Raw genomic sequence first — 21,975 nt, forward strand, 5'->3', positions numbered from 1 at the left:
TTCGACCTTTTGCACATTCAACCTTATATCTTTCGACCATTTGTTATACATGCAATGGTCATTTGGCATAATGGACGATTTGTATCAATCGTCCAAAAATATCACAGATATTTGACACAAAGCTAGGTATGTGCACAGCAAAAAATTGTGTAAAAATGGAAGCTTTAAGGGGTATGTTCGGTGATGACCCCGGGACCCCTTTCGACTACAACCCTGGACCGATCTCGCTCATCTCGCGGAGACGATTGCCGCAGCTCGTCCAACGTGCTGGACTCGAGCTGACGGCTGTGGGAGAAAGCGAGAGGTCAACGGTCATCACCGAGGATCGCGAGGATCGTGCCGCTGTATCGAGATTAGGGGGAGCGGTTCTCTGCTACGATCCTCTCTGGAGAGTCGTAGTAGAGGTCGTCGCACGACCCGTTTTCGCATGATGAGGAGGTTTGCCAGGACCTACAGATCTTGGGATCGTTCAGTTGTGTCTGGACCGGCAAGGACACCGGTTTGCAAGGAACCCGCGCGTGACGATTTTAATGTGTTTAGATTTAAGTGAAATATAGATTTTAAGCGTAATAAATGTGTGTTTGGTGAAGTGTTACGTGTTTTAACTGTTCATCGGAAGGCTAGAGCTTCTGGGCCATCTCTGCGTGCTGGCCACCGCATGCTGGCCGAAATACGGCTTGTTGGATCTGTCGCCTGAAAGGAGGTCGCTGAACTACAAGCTGAGTACAACGACCCGCAGCAGAAAAGCAACCTCTGCTGGCTCAGCAACTGCGCCCGGTAGCACCAACCACACTACGCGCAAGTGGTCTTCAACCTGGTGAGTCGATGTGGGAGTGACTGCGCCCGCTGTCGAAGGCCTACTCGCTTCACCCCTTCATTCTGGTCCTTCGAACCGGATCCTGGACCAAGGATTCCGGTTCCAGGATTGAGGACCACGGGGAGGACAAACCACGCGACGCTACGGTTCGCGCCTGCCGAACAATACACCGTGCAGCACAATAAACATCGCGCCATTGGAGTTGCGGGACAATTAATTGCGCGAGACAATTACCGTGGGACTTGCGCATTGTTCCTGCTGCGCGCCAAATCGATCGGCGTCGGAAGCGAACCGCGTGCCAGGATTTGGCCGGTTTTCACGACACTGGAGGACCTGGATCGTCATCGTCGAGCTTCACCATCATCTCGGGTCGGCCTGGAGCGTATACTGCCAGCGAAGGACACGTTTTCCCAGGTAAATAATTTGCGAACGGTATATGTCCGGCCGGAGCAAGGTCTTGCAACCCACTAACACCATTTTCTACGGTTCTCTGCGACGTGACGACGATCTACGGTTTTACAACCCATCCGAACTGGTCTGGAGCACCGGTTCGCCCGCAAGCAGTAGTCGGCCACGACAGGGTGTCGACCCTCGGAGTACCTGCGCGGAGGCAGTCGAGAGCACCGGTCAGGACCGTATCGGTGGCTCACCAACGACTCGTCGGCGAAATTGGACATTCGCTGCTGGTGTGGACGTTGGCACTGGATACGTGTGCCACGTGGATCGCGACGACGCGCTGCTGTCGATAGGACATCGATCGGTGGTTTGTTGTGTGCACTCATCGGAAGTCGTACGGAGAGCGCTCGGCTACGCACCGCTACGGACGGAAGCGGTCATCGCGCCCGACGTCATCGTGCTACCGTTGACGAGGTCGGCGGCCATCTCGGACACGTGGACGACAAGGATCGAGGAAGAGGTTGCAGCGATTTCTGGTCTCCCGGGTGAGTGACAAAGAGCAGTGTATGTCTCTGCCGAAGCCTCACGGAAAATACACACAAATTAAAAGTATTTCATCCTCTTCGACTCGACTCATCCTTTTGCCACGCATCCCTATACGCCTGAGGGCGGTTGGTTTTTTTTTTGGAATTTCGCTACGGTTACGGCGACGCTGTTAGTTTCTCCAGGTAAACTAATAGTATATGGCCTGCCGAGGCCTCTCTCTTTCGATACTACACCTCTGCGTTTTGTACCTCTTCACCTCGCCCCCGCACACACTGATTGAGTTGCTGCTGTTTGGATGTGACGTCATTGGTTCGACTGATTTTTGGATTTTGGGACGATCGCTCGCTGGCCAGCCGACGTGTTTGTTTTTAAAGGTAAAGCTACACGTATATGTCCGGCCGAAGCATTCTTGTTTGATACTACATGCTCGTTCTATCCTCTTCGCTTGCCTGAACATCGTTGTTGATTTCGAGTTACTGTTGTTGACGATTTGCTACGTGTACGACTGCTGCGTTGGTACTGGTTGGGAGGTGCGGCTTACTGTTTCCACAGGTAAAGCTGGTATATGTCTTGCGAAGCAAGACCCAACCACGGAGTACTACACCCACGCATCTCTTCTTTAATTTCACCTCAAACACAACACGATGCCTCCGAAAGTGAAAGCGGACAGCGCGAAGACACCGTCGCTGAAACGGCTCAAGGCTCAGTTGAAGGACACTCAATCAACTCTTGGCGACATTGAGACGTTCATCAAGGACTTCAAGGACACCGCTACGGCCAGCGATGTCAGCGTACGGTTGGAAATTATCAATGACATCTACGAGACTTTTTGCGAAACTCTCATTGATATCACTTCTCACGACGAGTTCTTTGAAGCGGAGGATTTTTATGAATCTGCCCGGATGGCTTTCAACTTGAGCTACATGGAGGCCAAATCGTTTCTTTTGGAGAGGCTCAGGGAGCGCGAAGACCACACGTCGGATCAGCCTAACGTTACGCTAGGTTGCGAGAACTTGAACCATGTGCAGTTACCTCAGATCCAACTGCGGACATTCACCGGAGATGACGACGATTGGGTTAGCTTCCGAGATTTGTTTACGTCGCTCATCCACTGGCGGAACGACCTGTCCGGTGTGGAAAAGCTACAGTACCTGAGGGGTTGTTTGTTTGGCAAGCCTGCGACGATGGTAGACAAGTTCAAGATGAGCAACGCGGACTACCAGTTAGCTTGGGAAGATTTGCTGAACTATTACAACAACAGCAAGCAAATGAGGAAGCGTCAGATTCAGCATCTCTTCGAACTGCCAGCCATGTCCAAAGAATCTTCTGAGGAGTTGCGCGATCTCATCCAAGGATTTGAGAAGGTTGTCCAATCGTTGGACCAGATTGTACAACCAGGCGACTACAAGGACTTGCTTCTGGTGCACATGCTGACGGATCGTCTTGACCCGGTATCACGGCGAGGCTGGGAGGAGCACTCGTCTACCAAGGAGCAGGACACGGTTAAGGACATGCTGGACTTCTTGCAGCGGCGTAGTCGTGTGCTCGAGTCGTTGCCGCCGAAGTCAACTAACGCAAAGAGTACATCCCAGCAACCACATCAACAACCGAAGTCGAAACCGGCGGTGGTCAGGACTAACTACAGCACCGCTCAAGCGTCAGGAGAACGCTGCCCAGCGTGCACGGGAACACATCTTCTTCACAGGTGCTCGGTGTTCCAGAGGATGACGGTTTCGGACAGGGAGTCTCTGCTACGCACGCATTCGCTGTGTCGCAATTGTCTCAAACCTGGACATCTGGCGAGGGGTTGCCAGTCGAAGTACTCTTGCCAGAACTGTAAAGCGCGACACCACACACTTCTCTGTTTCCGCCCTCGGAAGGATCAGGTGAAGGTCGCATCAACTACCAGACGAGAGAATGCTCCCAGAGAAGAACCTCAAGGTACAGCAGGTTCAAACTCATCTCAGGTCAAGGACGCATCTGAGACAGTAGTCGCAAGCGCTGCTCAACGTTTCGCAACACATGTTTTGTTGGCAACAGCTGTCGTCGTTGTTGAGGATGACAACGGGAATCGGCTTCCAGCGCGGGCTCTGCTCGACTCGGGATCGGAGAGCAACTTTATGTCGGAACGATTAAGCCAGCGACTACGGGTCAAAAGGAACAAGGTAGACATCTCGGTTTCCGGGATTGGACAAGCAGTCTCAAGAGTAAAGCAGCAGATTCAAGCCACGGTTTGCTCACGGGTCTCAGATTTCTCTCGAGCAATGCGATTTCTAGTTCTCCCAAAGGTTACGGTCAATTTACCAACGTCGGCCATAAACACCACTGGTTGGACCATACCAGATGGCGTCGTACTGGCGGATCCGACGTTTTCGATGTCCAACGGTGTGGACATGGTACTTGGGATCGAGCATTTTTTTGACTTCTTCGCAAGCGGTCAGAAAATCTCACTGGGAGTACAGCTGCCAGCCCTGAACGAGTCGGTTTTCGGATGGGTGGTATGCGGTGGTTGCGCAGACTCACGGGAGTCTCCGCGGATTAACTGCAACGTGTCGGCATTGGAAAAGCTGGATGCTTTGGTGGCTCGATTTTGGTCCTGTGAGGAGGTCGAGTCAGCAGCCGGTAACTACTCGCCAGAGGAAGCACGCTGCGAAGCTCTGTACGCACAGTCAGTTCAACGTGGTACAGACGGACGGTATTCGGTTTAAACATACCCCTTCAGGGTATGTTTAAAAAAAGAATGTTACATCTGTTGTAGATGAATTGCCACTGTAAATTTTGTCTGACACATTTTTGTTCAATATTTCGATGGAAGATGTCATTTTTCGACGATTACGATGCAATATTGCACACAATAGTTTTCGAGCATCACCTTCGAAATATTCGACCCCAAATTTGACAACTCGTCGCCATCGTGCTAACTTGTCGTACGTGCATTTTGGGCCAAATTGAGTTAAGAACGCCATTTTGTGCAGCTCACAATGCCTCACCTTTTGACCTTCACAGATCCCCAAAAATCGATTTCAATCCTGAGATATTCAACAAAAACCGAAAAAACACCGTGCATTTTTGTCACTTTACATATGAAAGTAGTTTCAATCTTGTCGTGCTATCTTGTCACTCCATGAAAATTGATGTAAGTGCGACAAAAGGCTAAAGGGATTTCAGGCCAGAAAAGTCAGGATGCGTTTGTCGCACGTACAAGCTAGACTACCGTAAACATTTGTAATTATAACTCGGGACTCCAGCAATCAACTTCAACCAAACTTTGGGACAATGCACAGAATGGTGAGCCAAACAAAACGTGTTTGTCATTGTTTACATTGCGTGCTTTCGTTTTTGAATGTTCAAGGTCAAACATTAAAACGCGTTTTTCTCAGAACGTCAAAATGGCGGGTGCGACAAGATAGCACGACGACGTCGAACTGTCAAATCGACGTCGTCGTGCTATCTTGTCGCACCCGCCATTTTACGTTCCGAGAAAAACGCGTTTTAATGTTTGTCCTTGAGCATGAGCATGAGCATGAGCATGAGAGACCACCCATGGTTGTCCTTCTCCGTTGCTGAACAGGACCGTAATATCCCATCAGCACAACCGGTCACACGCTTCAACGATCAAATGATGTTTCCCTTATCAACAGCATGCATGAATGCGCTGAAAAGATAAAACATCACGATCATCAAAACTAGAGTCGGTGCGAACAGGAAACAGTCGTTGGCCACCAACGGCGCCCGCCATGTCAGTTTGTAGATCTCGAGGGGATGGGACGGGAATGTTAGTTAGCACAGGCTGCTACCAAGGGTGGGTTCTATACGATATCCACACCCCGCGTGTGCCGGAAAACTACTTCTACTTGGGATTTTGTTAGTGGGAAAGGGTAATGGCCAGGATTCATCATAGAGGATGATGATGTGGCCCAATAATCAATGAATTTCGTTAAATAAGGTGATGTATTATGTATTCTCAAGGCAAACAATGCGGATGAGACCATTCCCGGTTATTTGGTGTTGAGTTTAGCATAAATGATTCAATCTTAGACAGCCGGCTGTGGAAAGATAGAATCAAAATTATGTGTGTTTAAAAGGTGAAATATTAAACTCAGCGTTACATATTTACGTAGAGTTGACCTGAGACTATTTATACTTTTAAATTATTATAATATGAGCGACCAATAAATGACTGATAAGTTATGATGTTATCTGAAGGACTTGAACAATCATGTTGAAACAAGATTTGTCGCCACGATTCGCGAAAAACGAATAGTCGAATTGAATGATAATTTATATTTGGCTAACGCAATTTAAAACGAATCTTCCCGTAAAACAATTACAAATCATAGAACAAAGAAACCCGGCTGTGATGTGTATCAAATACATCACTAACGAGAAAAACACACTGACGACGATCGACGAAACCGGAACGCGAAAAAAATGCGTCCCGACGGACAGGCACCGCGAAACGGACTGGCTCAGCTCTGCTGTCATCGTGACAACCAGAGCTAGCCGCACCTTCACACACACACGCATGCACTCACCCGAAATACACACCGACGACGATCGACGAAACCGGAACGCGAAAAAAAATGCGTCCCGACGGACAGGCACCGCGAAACGGACTCAAAAACGCGTTTTAATGTTTGTCCTTGAATTAACAAAAACGAAAGCACGCAATTTAAACAATAACAAATACGTTTTGTTTGGCTCAGACATGCATCCGCTCTAACTCCTCTTTTAGAAGAACTTGTTTGGCATTTGACGTAGAAGATACCCAGCATGTTGTGCCAGTGATTAGAATACGCTAATTACGCTTATCTTTGAGGCTCCCGAAGACCCTGAGAGATTATTTTGAAACCCAACTGAGATATAGGTTAAGAACTCTTAATTGCACTCAAAGAGTTTTTAAGAAGTTCTTCTTGAGAGCTTAAGAGAACATTTACATGAAAATATAGCTAAAATCGGGTTTTCCAATGAACCAATGTTTTCTACACATTATTCAAGCCACAAACAAGAGATTTTTACCTAGCAACAAGCATAACTTTGCTTCAAACGAAATCTAGAACAAGCTGAGTGCCATTAAAAAGAGCTCATAGTGCCGATGCATGTCTGGTTTGGCTGACCCGAGGTTTGGTTGAAGTTGGTTGCTTGAGTCCCGAGTTATAATTGGGTACTAAAGCCCTATGTAAATTTTTATGTACAACGGTAAAAAACACGATTAAAAACCATTTCTGATCACTTTTTTTCATTTTAATGCAAAAAAAATATTGACAAGACAACATTTTTTCGATGGATCAACTATGGTCCCCTTGGAACGAGCTGTCAAGTAGGAGCTTTTCTGTCAAGAAGGACCGCGAGGATAATTTTTCAAAATTGATTTAAAAATCAATTTTAAACTCTTTGTGGTCGTACAAAGGGTCATTGTACTCAGAAAAATAAGCTTTATCGCTGTAAACAATAATATCAGCAATCTAAGCTTCATTTTAGGACCCAATTATAAATGTTTACGGTAGTCTAACTTGTACGTGCGTCAACCGCGTTCTGACCTGAAATCCCTTTGGCCAGTTTTCGCACTTGCATCGATTTTCAGGGAGTGACAAGATAGCACGACAAGATTTGAACTACTTTCTTATGTAAAGGGACAAAAATGCACGGAGTTTTTTCGGATTTCGTTGAATATCTCAGGATTGAAATTGAATTTTGGGGATCTGTGAAGGTCAAAAGGAGAGGCAATGTGGGCTGTACAAAATGGCATTCTTAACTCATTTTAGCACGACCGAATAACATTCGCAGATTTCGGAACCGGTTCCGTCGCAATTTGTAGTGTTGTGAAACCCTAGGAGTACCAACCTCTTAGCCGCCGCCACCATTTCTTCCGAACATTCCACCGTCCGGGGGATATTCGAAGGCCTAGCAAAGAGACTATAGAGTGGACGACGGTGACATTGACCTGGGCAAATTGTCTGTCCAATGCTGGAGGAGAACCTTTTGCAGATGAATCATGCGGCTTCAAGGAAAAGTTACGAGGAGGTGCTGGAGCAAAAGATCCACAAGAGGTGCTGCCTGAGGGCTGGTTCTGACCAACACACGTAACGTAATAACGCTGGATTCGTGAAGGTAAGTTGAAGGAAGATTTTGGTGGCAATTCTGACTTGAGAAAAAGTTCTGCCGGATCTTCACAACTCATCCGTTCAGTTTCAGGATAGAATTCTGGTTAGAGCCGCGGAATTTTGTAGCAACACTCCGACAATTGCCCTGACTACTCTCCCAGAACCAGCTGGCCGTTGCAGCACGAACAAACTAGACTGAATCGGTTGAGTAAATCCGCTGAAAAGTATAAATAAAGTGATATGTTTAAAAGTGTGTTTTTGTTTATAATTTCTTCGATGGATGACAATTCTATATCTATCCTTTTATCGTCTCCTCCTCAAATTGCACTTTTCAGAGGAAATATTCCACTTTCTTGGGGAAAATTAGCATTATATGTGGTAAATTTACACAATATATGATGTAAATTCTAATTTTTCATGTGGTAATTTTATTGATTTTCTGAGGTAATATTAAAAAAAAATCTGACATAAAAGATGTACCACATGTAGAAAAACGCTTTTCTCAGGAATCTTAAAAAAAATCGAGCACAGCGGGGAATCGTTCCAGCAAAAAATCCTATAACTAATTTGAAGGTTTTGATGCGCTCTTTCGATTGAATTTTGTCCCGAAACCCTTGAGGTCCGGGTTGGAGGAGCCTGATTTTTGAGAGCCCTTTTTCTGAAATACTTGAGCGATGTCTTTATCCGCTCGTAAAAATTTGTGTCTTCCATCATTGGAAAAGCGCTCGTAAAACCCACAATTTTTATGTTTCAGATTTGTATCCGTGGGGTCCGAGACGAACATTCTATTTTTCGATTCACAATTTTGGGCCAGTAAATTTTGTCAAAGCCATTTTTAGAAATATTTTTTGGACTTTTTCACAGATATCACTATCAAATTAAAAAAAAAACAGTTTCAAACAGTAAGCCATTCGAAAATATGCGCCATAAACTGCTTGTGCCCAAAATTTGAAGCTACGCCAAAATTTATTTCCAGAGATATAACCACATTGGTGTTTTACGTCTTATTTGCACCCCATATTTTCGTATTAAATTTTTGGTATTATACAGAATCATAAACTGAACATCAAATTCGAAGTCCCGGCTTATTCTCGCTCGAAAGATCGACAAGTCGTCAAGTCGAAGCATAAACACCAGCACATTTACGCTTGCGCGTTTTACGCTGCGCGTGAAAGTGTTCTTTCTGGCTTCGCATATTAGATCGACAAAGTGCAATATCGATACATATTTTTTTATGTTAATCATAGACTAGCAATAAAGACTGAGTACCCTTATATTTTTTCTAATAAATAGCCTAAAAAGATTCGAAGCTTTAGGTCAAATTCTTACTATGTTTCTGAAAAATTATTTACACCAATATATTTGTCGGAGTTTCATCTTTTTGTAAATAAGGCTCTTTTTCACCTCTGGTGACATTAAATCGGATTTTTAATTAAAAAAAGGAATGCGTCAATCGATTTCACGTCCACTTTTATCTAAAAGAGGCCTACTCAACCTACTACGAAAATGAAAAGTTAAATATTCACCATTTTAACGAAAAAGATCAGGATTTTTGCTATTATTGTCGATATATCAACAACTCCAGCTTTATCAGCCAAAGTTGATTTTAGTTTTGCACTGATTTGTGTACAACACGCTAAATCCAAACAACTTGCTCACTTGTAAACAAATGCCATGATATGCCGCTGGCAGTCACTGCAAGTTCCCTCGCGTGCACGACCTTCAGTTAGCTATTTCAGATTCCATCAGCGATCCAACCGCGCTTTTATGGGACCTACCACCAAGTACAGCACCATAAGGCACCATCTAACACGTGCTCCTCGGTTTATGAGCTTTTGGTGCTTTCTCCGCTAAGCGAGCTGCTGACTGGAGTGCTGAAGAAGCAGCGTCTTGCGTTTCACAGGTATTAAGGTTCCAGTTTATGGCTGGATGAGCACGAACGACTTCCACCGAATCGGACAGGCCACCGAAAAAGCGTAGCCGGATGTTAATGACCAATTGACCCACTGAATCCCTAGTGCCATCCTAACCTTCAGCTTGGATGGCGTTGATTAACCGTGGATAATGGCGTGTAATTAGCATGTTTGAGCTTCGTGTGCTTTCGTTTGGAACACCAGTCGAATGACCACCTATTAGACACCCTTTTGATTGACAATTACAATAAAAAAAACATTGATATACCTTAAATTCTATGGTTTAGATGAATTCTGAAAATTGAGATTTTGGGAATTTATTAAATACCAACAAAACGAACTTACCAGTTGCTCTTCCGCTGTGGGGGCCGATGCGTATGTGGCCGCGATCGAGCTGGCCGCACCGGTCGGATTGCGTTTGGCCGAGTATCCGGGTGGTCCGTAGGCGGACGATGGCGGGGGACCGTACACGGGCTTCGGGACGACGATTCTGTTTCAGTTTGGTGTTGGTGGGGATGATGGTTGGGGATGATTGAGGTGGTGGACGTGTGGAGAAAAAGGGAAAATAATTGATTCTGGATTATTATTTGAGCTGATAAGGGGTAAATCCAAACTGATTTGCCAATACGAAGTTGCTCCACTTTGAGTGTTTTTTTTTTTCAACCTTGCCGTGAATTATTTTTTCAACATTGTTTTTAATTTTTTGCAATATAGTACTGAAGCTACTTACAGTGGACTCTCTCTTTTTTGATATTTTAAGGGACCGTCGAGAGTGGGAGGTATCCAATTATGCAATGAAAAATCAAATCATGCTACTCGAAGGGACTGAATAATTTATTGACAGCTGGGGCAATATTGATATCGAGGAAAACGACTGCCAGAGAGTCGACTGTATTAGATGGATCTGCAAAGTTCTAGGATCATCTTAACATCCTAACAAATCACTGAAAAAAAGAATCGTATGATTGGGTGAGTTATGCTCGAGAATCAGCGAGTTGAAGTTACCGTTCCAACTTTTTTGGAGCCTTGGGCGTTGGAATGTTAAAAAGACATTTTATCAAAAATGACAATTTTTGAGGAACTTTGGTCACTAAAGCGTTCATTTTCAACGTAACTGGCGTGTTGGCCAGATATATGCGCAAGTTTTGCTATTTACAACACTGAAGTTTTGAGCATTCTGGAGCTCGCTACAGGTCTTCAAAGTCAGGCACTTTTTTTTTGAAAAATCGACCCCGGCAAGATTTGATCTGAACTGACGCCGTCGTGCTAACTTGTCCTACGTCGCTTTCTGATGTTCCGAGAAAAACGCGTTTTAATGTTTGACCTTGAATTAACAAATTCGAGAGCACGCAATGTAAACAATAACCAACACATTTTGTTTGGTTGACCATTCTGAGTTTTGGTTGAAGTTGGTTGCTGGAGTCCCGAGTTATAATTGAAAATGTTTACACTAGTCGAGCTCATTCCTGTGTCAAACGCGTTCTGACCTGAAATCCCTTTGACAAGTTGTCGCACTTACATCAATTTTCAGTCTGTGTCAAGATAGCACTAGAAGATTGAAACTTCTTTCATATGAAAAGTCACAAAATTGCACGGAGTTTTTTCGGTAATTATTGAATATCTCAGGATTGAAGTCGATTTTTTTTGGGTCTGTGAAGGTGAAGGGCATTGTGAGCTGCACAAAATGTTGTTCTTGACTCAATTTGGCCTAAAATGAACGTACGACAAGTTGGCACGACGTCGACGAAATAACGTCTCAGGCGTCGCGGCGTCGCGAAGCATATCTTTTTTGCTGGAACCAACTTAATAAAAAATACCATACTGTACCGAACTCCAGAATGCACAAAACTTCAATGTTTTTCATAGCAAAACTGGCACATGGCACTGGCCTACTCGATAACTACAGTGGACTCTCTGGCTGTCGATCTTCTCGATACCAATATTTCTCCAGCTGTCAATAAATTTTTCAGTCCCTTCAAACAGATTGCTTTGATTTTTCGTTCTATAATTTGATAACTCCCGCTCTCGACGGTCCCTTCAATATTGACAACGAGAGAGTCCACTGTATTTACTTTTGCTGTCACACTCGAACTACAAATAGGCTTACTTATCACTTCCAAAAATAACAGAATCAAAAGGTGATACTATTCGGTTCAAGGGCTGAAAAATTCAGCAATAAAATGAGTGCAGTAGGTTGAACTTTTCAGCACTTGTATAGAGTGAATGCTTTCAAATATTGTTTTAATTGAACGTGAATAGATTAAACAAATGGGCATTTGACTTATAATTCTATTAAAAGAAAGATTTTTGGAATTAAATAAAATGTTGTATGCTACTCGTTGCTAAACTTATTTTTTTCAGCATTCGTCTTCGTAACAAACAAACGAACGTTTCACTGAACGTATCCAATTCAAATGCAATATGTATTCCGGAATGACAAAATAAAGTTGTTTTCACATCTTTGCACTTGTTGTATTTACTCAACTCGGTAAATCTCGTTGGAAAAATGTTCGCCTTATGTTTTAAGGCTTTAGGCGTTTAAACTACCATAAAATTTATGTATATTTTTTTGTAAATTTAAAACATAAATTTAATCTTTATCAATCCAAACTTGATTGTCCCAAAGCCTCGATAACCCGAAGGTACCATACACACTTAGATATTTTTTTTTACCGAATGCTGTATTTCAAAAATCGGTGTCAAAATAAACCAAATTTTACCGAATTTCGGTTGTACGATGATCACTTATTTACTCCATTACCGAATTTCTGTAAATTATGACCAAATTTGATAATTTTCAGTTTACCGAACTGTTCAGCAGTTGAAAATTCGGTAAACTTAACCGATTTCGGTAAAAAATTTAAGTGTGTAGGATTTTCATAGCATGTGTTTTAGTACATTTTTATTTTATTATTTTTAACATAAAATTCAAGTTCTTCGGCCTCATTTTAGTCAAACGCGAGTGGATAGTTGTCTGTTACATTACCATTTTTATTATCTCGGATTTAAAATTGTCAAAACAGTTCAGAGGACTTTTGAGGTAATATTTGAGCACAAAGACCCAAAACAAGTCCGTGATTCGAGTATACAAGGTAAAAGTTCTCCGATAGCTTCGGATAATTTAGTCTGGGCTGAGATAGTAGGTTGGATTTATACTAAAGGGGCTGAAAAAACGAGTTTTGCAATGAGTTGGGTACATTTTTTTTTGCAATTCCGAAAAACACTTTTGAAAAGGATTCAACAGTGAAACCCGCTTTAGTTTGGCTTCCGCGTGTATCGTCAACTCAAACCCTAAAACAGTGTCGAAAATTATTACTTTTCGATACAAGTACTGACAAATTGATCATTCCAGTACTCAAATGAGTGCTGCAATGTACTTTTTAGCACTGAACTTTTGAAGATATTCATGCAAAAATGCTCGAAAATATTCGAAATTCTTTATCCCAGAAAGAAATTTTGTGATCGATTTGGTGTCATCAGAATAATTGTAGATAGATTTGATTATTTTTATAGAGAAAAAATAGTTAAACTTAAAAAAACTCGCTTCTATGATAAGTTAATAATTTAATGATAAAAAATTCGCTTCAATTATTTTATTTTCAAAATCTGTATTTTTACGTCATTTTTTATTCTCAAAATCTGTATTTAAACGTTATTTTTTTAATAAATTCTCACATTGGCGTGTAGGAAACGAACAATTTGTTTAGAAATTCTGACCATTTTGTAATTTCAAATGTACGGAAAAAGCCAGTAACACAAGCCAGTACAGTCATCCCACATATTCGGAACGGTTTCCAGGTCGGCCAATGTTCAAAAAATCATAGCAAATCGATAATTGCACCTAATGATTCGCTTTTACCTTCATTTGAAAGCTTTTCTTGCGATCTTTCGAATTCTGTATCGAACATCTGCAAATTTTAACTTTTATATGAAGTTTTTGAAGAATTACTTTGACCCTTGAAATCCACAAATTCGGAACACTTTTTTCTTACGAATGTAAACAAACTTTGGATCTGTCCAGGAGTACATATTTATTACCAAATAAAGACTTCACACACTGAAACCAATAAAACTCAAGCTTATTGATGTTTTATACATTGTTTGATAACTTTTTTTTGTGAAAATATCAGTTAAATTCAGGTGTTCCACAATTGTGGGAGGCACAATAATATCCCACAATTATGAAACAGGCCATTAGGAGGCAGTGTTTTGCTGCTTTGGACAAAATAGTCTTGGAATGAAGTTTTTTGTTCAAAAAGTACTACTTTTACTAGTGAAATAGCAAGATAATGTCCAAATGAAGGTTCTAAAAATAGTTAGGTCGACAGAAAAGCTACTTTTGGCATGCTATTGACAAATTATCATTAAAGTGTTCCGAATTTGTGGGTGTTCCGAATATGTGGGATGACTATACAAATAGATAAACGTGACTCAAAAAGACTTCGGGAAAATGGTTATTTTTTCCGATTTGTCTCAGAAAATCAAAATTTTCAACTTATTTGAGCAAAAACGGGACCAAAAAGATTATTGGATCCGATTTGTTAGGATTTTTACAAAAAGTTCACTATTTTCAATATTTAAAAAACAGCTTCCTTTTTCGGTGCAAGTTAAATAAGATTTTCCGTAATTTATTTCAAGCACGCAGAAAAAAGTTTTGTAGAATCAGCCTGTACGAGGTTTGAATCAACAAAATGTTTGTTGAATATAATCAACGCCGATTTGCGCTGAAATAAACCTTGATTTTCTCGATTCCACAAAAGTCTTTTGTTGTTTTGAAAAAGCTGGTTTGACGTTTAGCGTTGATTCAACAAAAAATATGATTTTCAAATCAACAAAACGTTTTGTTGATTCAAATATGCCTTATTTTTCTGCGTATAGGATTTGCAGAGGGGGATTATAAATCAATTAAATTAGCTTTCAATACTTTGTATCCAATGTAAACAGAACACGGCACTTTAATTCCATCAACACTAATTGAACAAGCTCAAGGTTACACATAATCGCTAGGCTCGGCAAACACTCAAAAGGGGAGTAACTTTCTTTAGTGGCGTGCTGCATCGGCGATGTGGCTCGTACAAGCGGGTCATAATCCGATAGAAAGAAGAAAATGGGAAGACTGTACAAGACTGCTTTTCATTCATGTTTACCCATGAGGCGTACACGATGAAGAGGTGAATTGAACTGTTATCGATTAATAAGGCTAGGTAGGTGTGTATTTATCACACACGAACATTCGAACCATGCGTTCCAAATGAGTGCTTTTGTTGTGAGATTAAATAATTAGCGTTCTTCTTCCAGGTTAAACCACCCTTTTCCTTGCAGTTTAGTTAGTCCAGATGTTAGCCATGGATGGATAGATTAGTTGTAGTGCTTAGAAAGAAAAGTCGATTTTTTGTTGTTCCAATTTTCCGTCGGAAGCCCGGAAGGAAGCAGGTCAGGTTCGGTGGACAGTCGTGGAGGGTTGGTTGGTTGGGATCGCACTCGAATTGGGCTCTTCTTGAAACCTACCTGGGCTGATGCTGATGCGTGAGTGGATTTACATTGCTGCTGTGACCGTGATGGCCGTGACCCGTGCCCGATTGTGGTGATGAAGATGATTGCTGTTGCAGCTGAGATGGTGCAGGTGTCGAGCCCAAGCCCCATGCATTGATCTCGTTCAAGTCCTCGTACCGTGGCTTGAACGAGTTGTCTACGTAAGAGTTTCTATCGCTAATGAACCTGCGTTTTAGGAGGAGGTTTTTGGTATGGTTTGAGTTTTTGTTTGAGGTTTTGTGATTTTGGTTTCGACGATGGCTTCTAACATTCTAACGTTCGAGGTGTGGTGTGTTGGTGATCTTATGGGCTAAACACATTCATTCTATGCTAAGATAAACATTCCAAACTGATACTGATGATTTTCGATACAAATTGGCTTCGATATACAAAATGGCGATGGAGCTCAGGACGGTCAGGTGGTCCGTTACTTGAGGTTGTGGAAGTTATTGTACCAAATAGAACTAAGAAAAAAAGCAAGAAAATTGAGAATAAAAATACACATGAGCCAAGATAACTTGATAAATCAATGACTGTTGGAGGTTTTGAAATACTAATAATAGAACCTAAAAGTACAGAATAACTACGAGAGGGAACAAATAATAAAAAGTTAAATAATGTATGACTTAGTCAAATCGATACGAATGGTGAAAAAAATATAAAAAAAATCTTTCAAAACGTCAACCCTCAATGAAAATCTCTTTGCTTTCAATAAAAGAGACCTATAGCCGTTGCAAATATTTTTCAAAATTTCTCTCATAACACGTGACAATGATCTGACACGCAACCTTTAGGTGGACTTCATGAATATTTTTCGAGTTATCTCTTCATGATGGACGTAATATTTTTGTGATTTTTTATATGCTGTTAGATGACCAAAATCAGTAGGCAAACATATTTTTTTTTCAAAAAATATCAAAATTGGTACTTGGGATATGGCCTGGGGGCATCCATAAAATACGTGGACACTTTAGGAGAAGAGCGGGTTGTTTGGGACAATTATCCACATGGGGAGAGGGAGGGAGGGTCTAGAATTTCAAAAAAACTTTCCACGTGAGCAAATCTCTACGAAATCGGTCTTTTTTAGAATTTTCATTTTCGTATTTTTTAATCCGGCTAAAACTTTTGTGGTGCTTTCGAACGACTTTCCAGGTAACGCAAAAAATTGTTCATCGAGTTATGTTTTTTTAATCAATACTGATTTTTTGAAAAAATCGAAATATTGGTCGCATAAATTTTTCAACTTCATTTTCCGATGTAAAATCAAATTTGCAATCAAAAATTACTTTAGAAATATTTTGATAAAGTGCACCGTTTTTTAATTTATTTAAATTAGTGCACATGTTTGACCACTTTTGAAAAAAAATATTTTTGAAAAGCTGAGAAAATTCTCTATATTTTGCTTTTTTGAACTTTGTTGATACGACCCTTGGGACCATCCATAAACCACGTGGACACTTTAGGGGGTATGGCGAATGTCAACGATCCATACAAAAAGTTTCTTTTGTATGGACATTTGTCCACGAGGGGGGGGGGGGGGATTAACAGATTCCCAAAAATGTGTCCATGTGGTTTATGGATGGTCCCCTTAGTTGCTGAGATATTGCCATGCAAGTGATCAAAAACAGGAAAATTGATGTTTTCTAAGTCTCACCCAAACAACCCACCATTTTCTCAAGACGATATCTCAGTAACTAATGGACTAAACATTCAATATTAAGCCCTTTTGATTAAAGAATTTTGAAAATATTGTTTTTGAAAAGATCGGAAAATTTCACGAATGTTTCATATTTTAACATTGTAAATCGGACTGCGGACTATTTTCAAAAAAGAATCCTACAAATTTGGCATCGGAAAATGGAGCTGAAAAATTTTGCGACCAATACTATTTTTTTTTAAATCAGAATCGATTAAAAAATTCCAAACTCGGTCAACAATTTTTCGCACAACCTGGAAATTCCTGAAAAGTTGGTTTTTGATGTCTTTTAAAACATATAAAAATAGTGTTTTTTTGCAAATCAAGTTTTAGTGACAACAAAAAAAAAATAATTAAAAAATCACCAAAACTGTTTTGACCGTGTATCATTTTTTTCAGTGTAGTCCTTATCCATACCTAAAAATTTGCCGAAGATACCAAATTGATCAAAAAAATCCTTCAAAAGATTTGTTTGGAATATTATATGGACAAACTACACTCCAAAAAATGAGTTCGCGTAAACGTGAACTGAGTTCATGCCAACGGGAACCAGGAAGAGAACTGTTCACTTTCATGGTGCAATGCACTATTAAAGTTGAACAGTTTTCTTCCTGGTTCCCGTTGGCATGAACTCAGTTCACGTTTACGCGAACTCATTTTTTTGAGTGTAATGATGCAAAATGGCTTCTTTGAGCATACCGAAGGCATCAAAAAAGTTTCAGCCGGATTAAAAAATACAAAAAAAAACGAATGACCGAAATTTTAGAGAATTCACAGAAAAAAAATAACGTAAATTTGGAAGCTGTAATTTTGGAGGGTAGAATATTACCTCTTTTATGATGTAATTTTACCACAATTTAGGCTGAAAAAGTGACTTTACACCAGAAAAGTGGTAAAATTACACATTTCCAGAGGTAAAATTACACCTTTTTTCTGACATAAAAGATGTACCCCTTCCCAGATGTAATATTACCTTGATTTTTTTTTCTGTGTTGCTCACGTGGTTTATGGATGGTCTTCTTTCTTAGAATTATTTTTTTTTTCAAATATATTTCAAGGTGATATCAAATTAGTTCTTATTTTGCCTTTGAAACTATTGATTCAAGAAAAAATGGCGGAATTCCAGAAAGTAGTCAAAATTCCACAATCACTTCTTACATTTCAAAAAAGTAAAATAATAAGTCAAAGTTATATCCAGATAAAACAAAATCACTTGATACTTAGAAATGCCAGGTCTGTCATTTCAAAATATGCGAGATTTTTAAAGATCCAAAACTGAAATAAGCTAATCTGAGCTCAAAAACGTCTTTCCTGCATATCAAACAACTCTTACGTAGATCCTAGACGCCTACACAAAGCACGAACTTGCCACAAGGTTAGCTTATGCAACACGTTGGTTAGCACGTCTGTTATAGCAAAGCCAATCTGTATCAAATGTTGAACTTGATTTTTTTTATCCACAATTTCTCTCTCATCTTTCGCTACCTGCGCCATGCCATTCGTCATGCGTGATCAACAACATCGTTAACAACCGTAACATTAGGTAAAATGTGAACAAATACAACAACAACAACAACAACAACAACAAAATGAACGAACGAACGAACATAACAAATAAAAGCAAACAAAACAAAAATCTAAACGAACATAAAAAAGAAGTAAAAATAAACTAAAAACATAAATAACAAGAAAAAACACATTCACCAACATACACATTCGACGGTGTGAGTTCTTCGGGTTTTTTTGAGAGTGTATCAACGAAAAAAAGCCACCAAATAACTGGAAAAAGTCAAACTCACTCCGATCCCAGGCCAGGTCCCGACGTTTCGTAGTGCAGCTCCGGCTGGAAGTGGGCATGCGGTGGCACCGGAGCCCCATGGATGTACTCGGCTGGGTGGCCCGTCGGGGGCTTCGTGTAGATTAGCTCGGGCAGGTTGTGGCTGCCGTGTTCGTGCGGGAAGAACTGGAACCGATAATAGAGGGGAAGAAAATTCGGATTAGTGATGGGTGGGTACGAGTAAATAGGTAGATTAGGCGTGGGAATAATTTGGTGGATTAAGTTGGACAGCCCGGCAGGGATGCTGCCGATGGGATGTCTCTATTTAGGTTTTGTGATGGCAGAGAAGATTGAAAGCAAATTAATTAGATTATTGGTTTAACGTGTTTTTCCCAAAGCCAATTTGTCTTTTAAAAACATTACGCAATCCAACTGAAATAAATATTGTGTGTGTCTCTGTGATTATGGTGCTACTTATAAGTGGTTTTTGTAGTGTCTTGATTGATTAGACTTTGAAATAACTAGTTGATGGATTGTTTTTACACCCAAGCACTTTTTGTCTATTGAGTAAACCTTACCAAACTTAAAATTTGAGAAGCGATACTTCTGAAGCATCATCAAATATCCCCAAATATTTTTGGTTTAGTAAAAAAAAATCCTGAAACTCACTCAATTCATCCCTTGACGTTTTGGTCGATATGTTTCCTCTTGCTCGCTGCTTCCGAATACGAAAAAGTGGATCACGTATTTTAAAATGTCGATTTTTTAGATACTGAGTAAAATTTATGGGACTCGATCTTCCATGGCTGAAGATTTTTGATTGGTAAAAGTGTGTGTGTGTGTTTGTAAATTTTGATTTAATGCCAAAACAAATTTTGTTAAATAAATTGAGCGCTCCAATATTAAATTGATAAATATTTGCCATAAATATTTGTCAGCCTGTGTGGATCAATCGGACCGCGCACTGGACTCACAATCCAGAGGTCGCCGGTTCGAATCCCGGGGCGGACGCAAAAAATTCTAAGTGTAAATATAGGTATTCGGTGCCCTCTCCCCGTGCCCATACCTTCACACTAAGGAGACCCGGGAGGCGGAGTCTTGTCGCAAAAAGAACGATACACGCCTGTGGATCCGTTGACGAAACCGCAAGGTTTAAGAGGGCCACATTATAAGGTGTTACGTCGATTCCATTCCGTTTGCCAAATGTGTTTGTTAATGTTTTTAATACTTTGGGGTAGGATATATAATATATAAACATTGAGGATCTCCCAAATAATCAAATTATCGTGTAACCCCATGAAACCATTCTTAACAACAAGGTAAAATTTGATATTTAAACTTACCTTAGTCCCCTGAAAAATAAAGCAAAATATTCTTTAAATTTAATTTCAATTACCGATATCGGTTTATAATGTGAATTGACGGCAAATTTGGTTTGAATTAGAAAACATTTCATAATTATCTCGTGCTATTGACTTGTCAATTTAACTTTAATGATTTTATTGTAAAATGTTTTGAGTACACAGCAAAAAAAATAGTTTCAAAATTTTCAGAATTTGATAGGTTGAATATTATATCTTTTGCCTTCCTCACTGAGGTAAGGCTATAATCCTGCTCTAAAATTGAACTTTTTATTTAAAACTCGAAAACCCACCTTGATATATACATATCGACTCAGAATCGAAAACTGAACAAATGTCTGTGTGTATGTGTGTGTGTATGTGTGTGGGTATGTGTGTTGGTATGTGTGTGGGTATGTGTGTGTGTATGTGACCAATAATGTCACGCAGTTTTCTCAGCACTGGCAGAACCGATTTTGACCAAACAAGTCGCATTCGACTTGGTTTAGGGTCCCATACGGTGCTATTGAATTGTTTGAAGTTTCGATAAGTAGTTCAAAAGTTATGTATAAAAATGTGTTTGTCGCTTATTTTCGGAAGTTGAATAAATGGCAGTAAACTGAACCAAACATCATCATGTTATACATCGTTAGTCAGGTTATTGAAAGACCTTTCCAACGAGTCCAAAACATTGATAATCTGGCAACCCTGTCTCGAGTTATAACCACTTAAGTGATAATTATGTACTTTTTTGTAGCCGGATCTCACTTAAATGTATGTAAACAATGTCCGGATCCATCATCCGGCCCATCGTTGGTTAGGTAATCGAAAGACCTTTCCAACGAGTCTAAAAAGTTGACGATCTGGCAACCCTGTCTCGAGTTCTTATCACTTAAGTGATATTTATGTACTTTTTTGTAGCCGGATCTCACTTAAATGTATGTAAACTATGTCTGGATCCATCATCCGATCCATCGTTGGTAAGGTAATCAAAAAACCTTTCCAACGAGTCTAAAACTTTAAAGATCTGGCAACTCTGTCTCAAGCTATGACCTCTTAAGTGATATTTATGTACTTTTTTTGTAGCCGGATCTCACTTAAATGTATGTAAACAATGTCCGGATCTACCATCCGACCCATCGTTGGTTAGGTTATCCAACGAGTCCAAAAAATTAAAGATCTGACAACCCTGTCTCAAGCTATGAGCACTTGAGTGATATGTGTGTTTTTTGTACTCGGGAACTTAACGAAATCAGACGAAATTTGTGTCCAAACCTATCATATCACATATCACCCATTGTTGGTAAAGAGTGAGGAAGGCACCAACCACATAGGTGGATTAAGTTAGTTTTTTGAGTAATATTACCTAAAAAATATGTAAAAATGTGAACCTGATGAATGTTCACCAAAAACTGATAAAATTTCATCATTTTCTGATGTAATATTACACTTTTTTGCCACAAAATCTGTCACCATTTCCTGAAGAATATTACCATCATTTTTTCTGTGTATTTAACAAGATAGAATCACTAGAGTATTTAATAAGGAATGTTTTATTATTTTACTTTGCATAAAATATTACAAAAATATAATCATGCTAAATTTATCACACCACGATTGACTTCTAAACGATTCTTAAAATAATATATATAATAAGAATATTATCTTGACGTTCGTCAAGATATCAAGACGACTGTAGGGGGTTCAAGGCTCGTCCTTGTGGACAGTTTACTTCAAAAAATAAATAAAAAATAAATATAAACCGTCAGTGGGGGCGACTATGGGTCAAAAAACGATACAGAGGTGTAAAAAAATTTTTATTTACTTAATAACAAAAACAATTTAAATAACATC

At 40.3% G+C, this 21,975-nt stretch overlaps 1 protein-coding gene across 2 annotated transcripts in view; it reads right to left on the reverse strand.

Moving 5' to 3' along the window:
• LOC6042437 overlaps window positions 1-21,975 on the reverse strand; it is a 117,322-nt gene that overhangs the window by 17,225 nt on the left and 78,122 nt on the right. The window contains exons 5-7 of one of the 2 annotated variants that reach the window (XM_038259057.1): window positions 18,804-18,967; window positions 15,285-15,494; window positions 10,122-10,266 (exon numbers count right to left, since the gene is read on the reverse strand). In XM_038259057.1, the coding sequence (XP_038114985.1) occupies window positions 10,122-10,266; window positions 15,285-15,494; window positions 18,804-18,967 (519 nt within the window). The remainder of the gene's footprint in view (window positions 1-10,121; window positions 10,267-15,284; window positions 15,495-18,803; window positions 18,968-21,975) is intronic. The other variant, XM_038259061.1, reaches the window with a different exon arrangement.

The sequence above is a fragment of the Culex quinquefasciatus genome, chromosome 1 (genome assembly GCF_015732765.1).
Source record: "Culex quinquefasciatus strain JHB chromosome 1, VPISU_Cqui_1.0_pri_paternal, whole genome shotgun sequence".
In the NCBI taxonomy this organism is placed as follows: domain Eukaryota; kingdom Metazoa; phylum Arthropoda; class Insecta; order Diptera; family Culicidae; genus Culex; species Culex quinquefasciatus.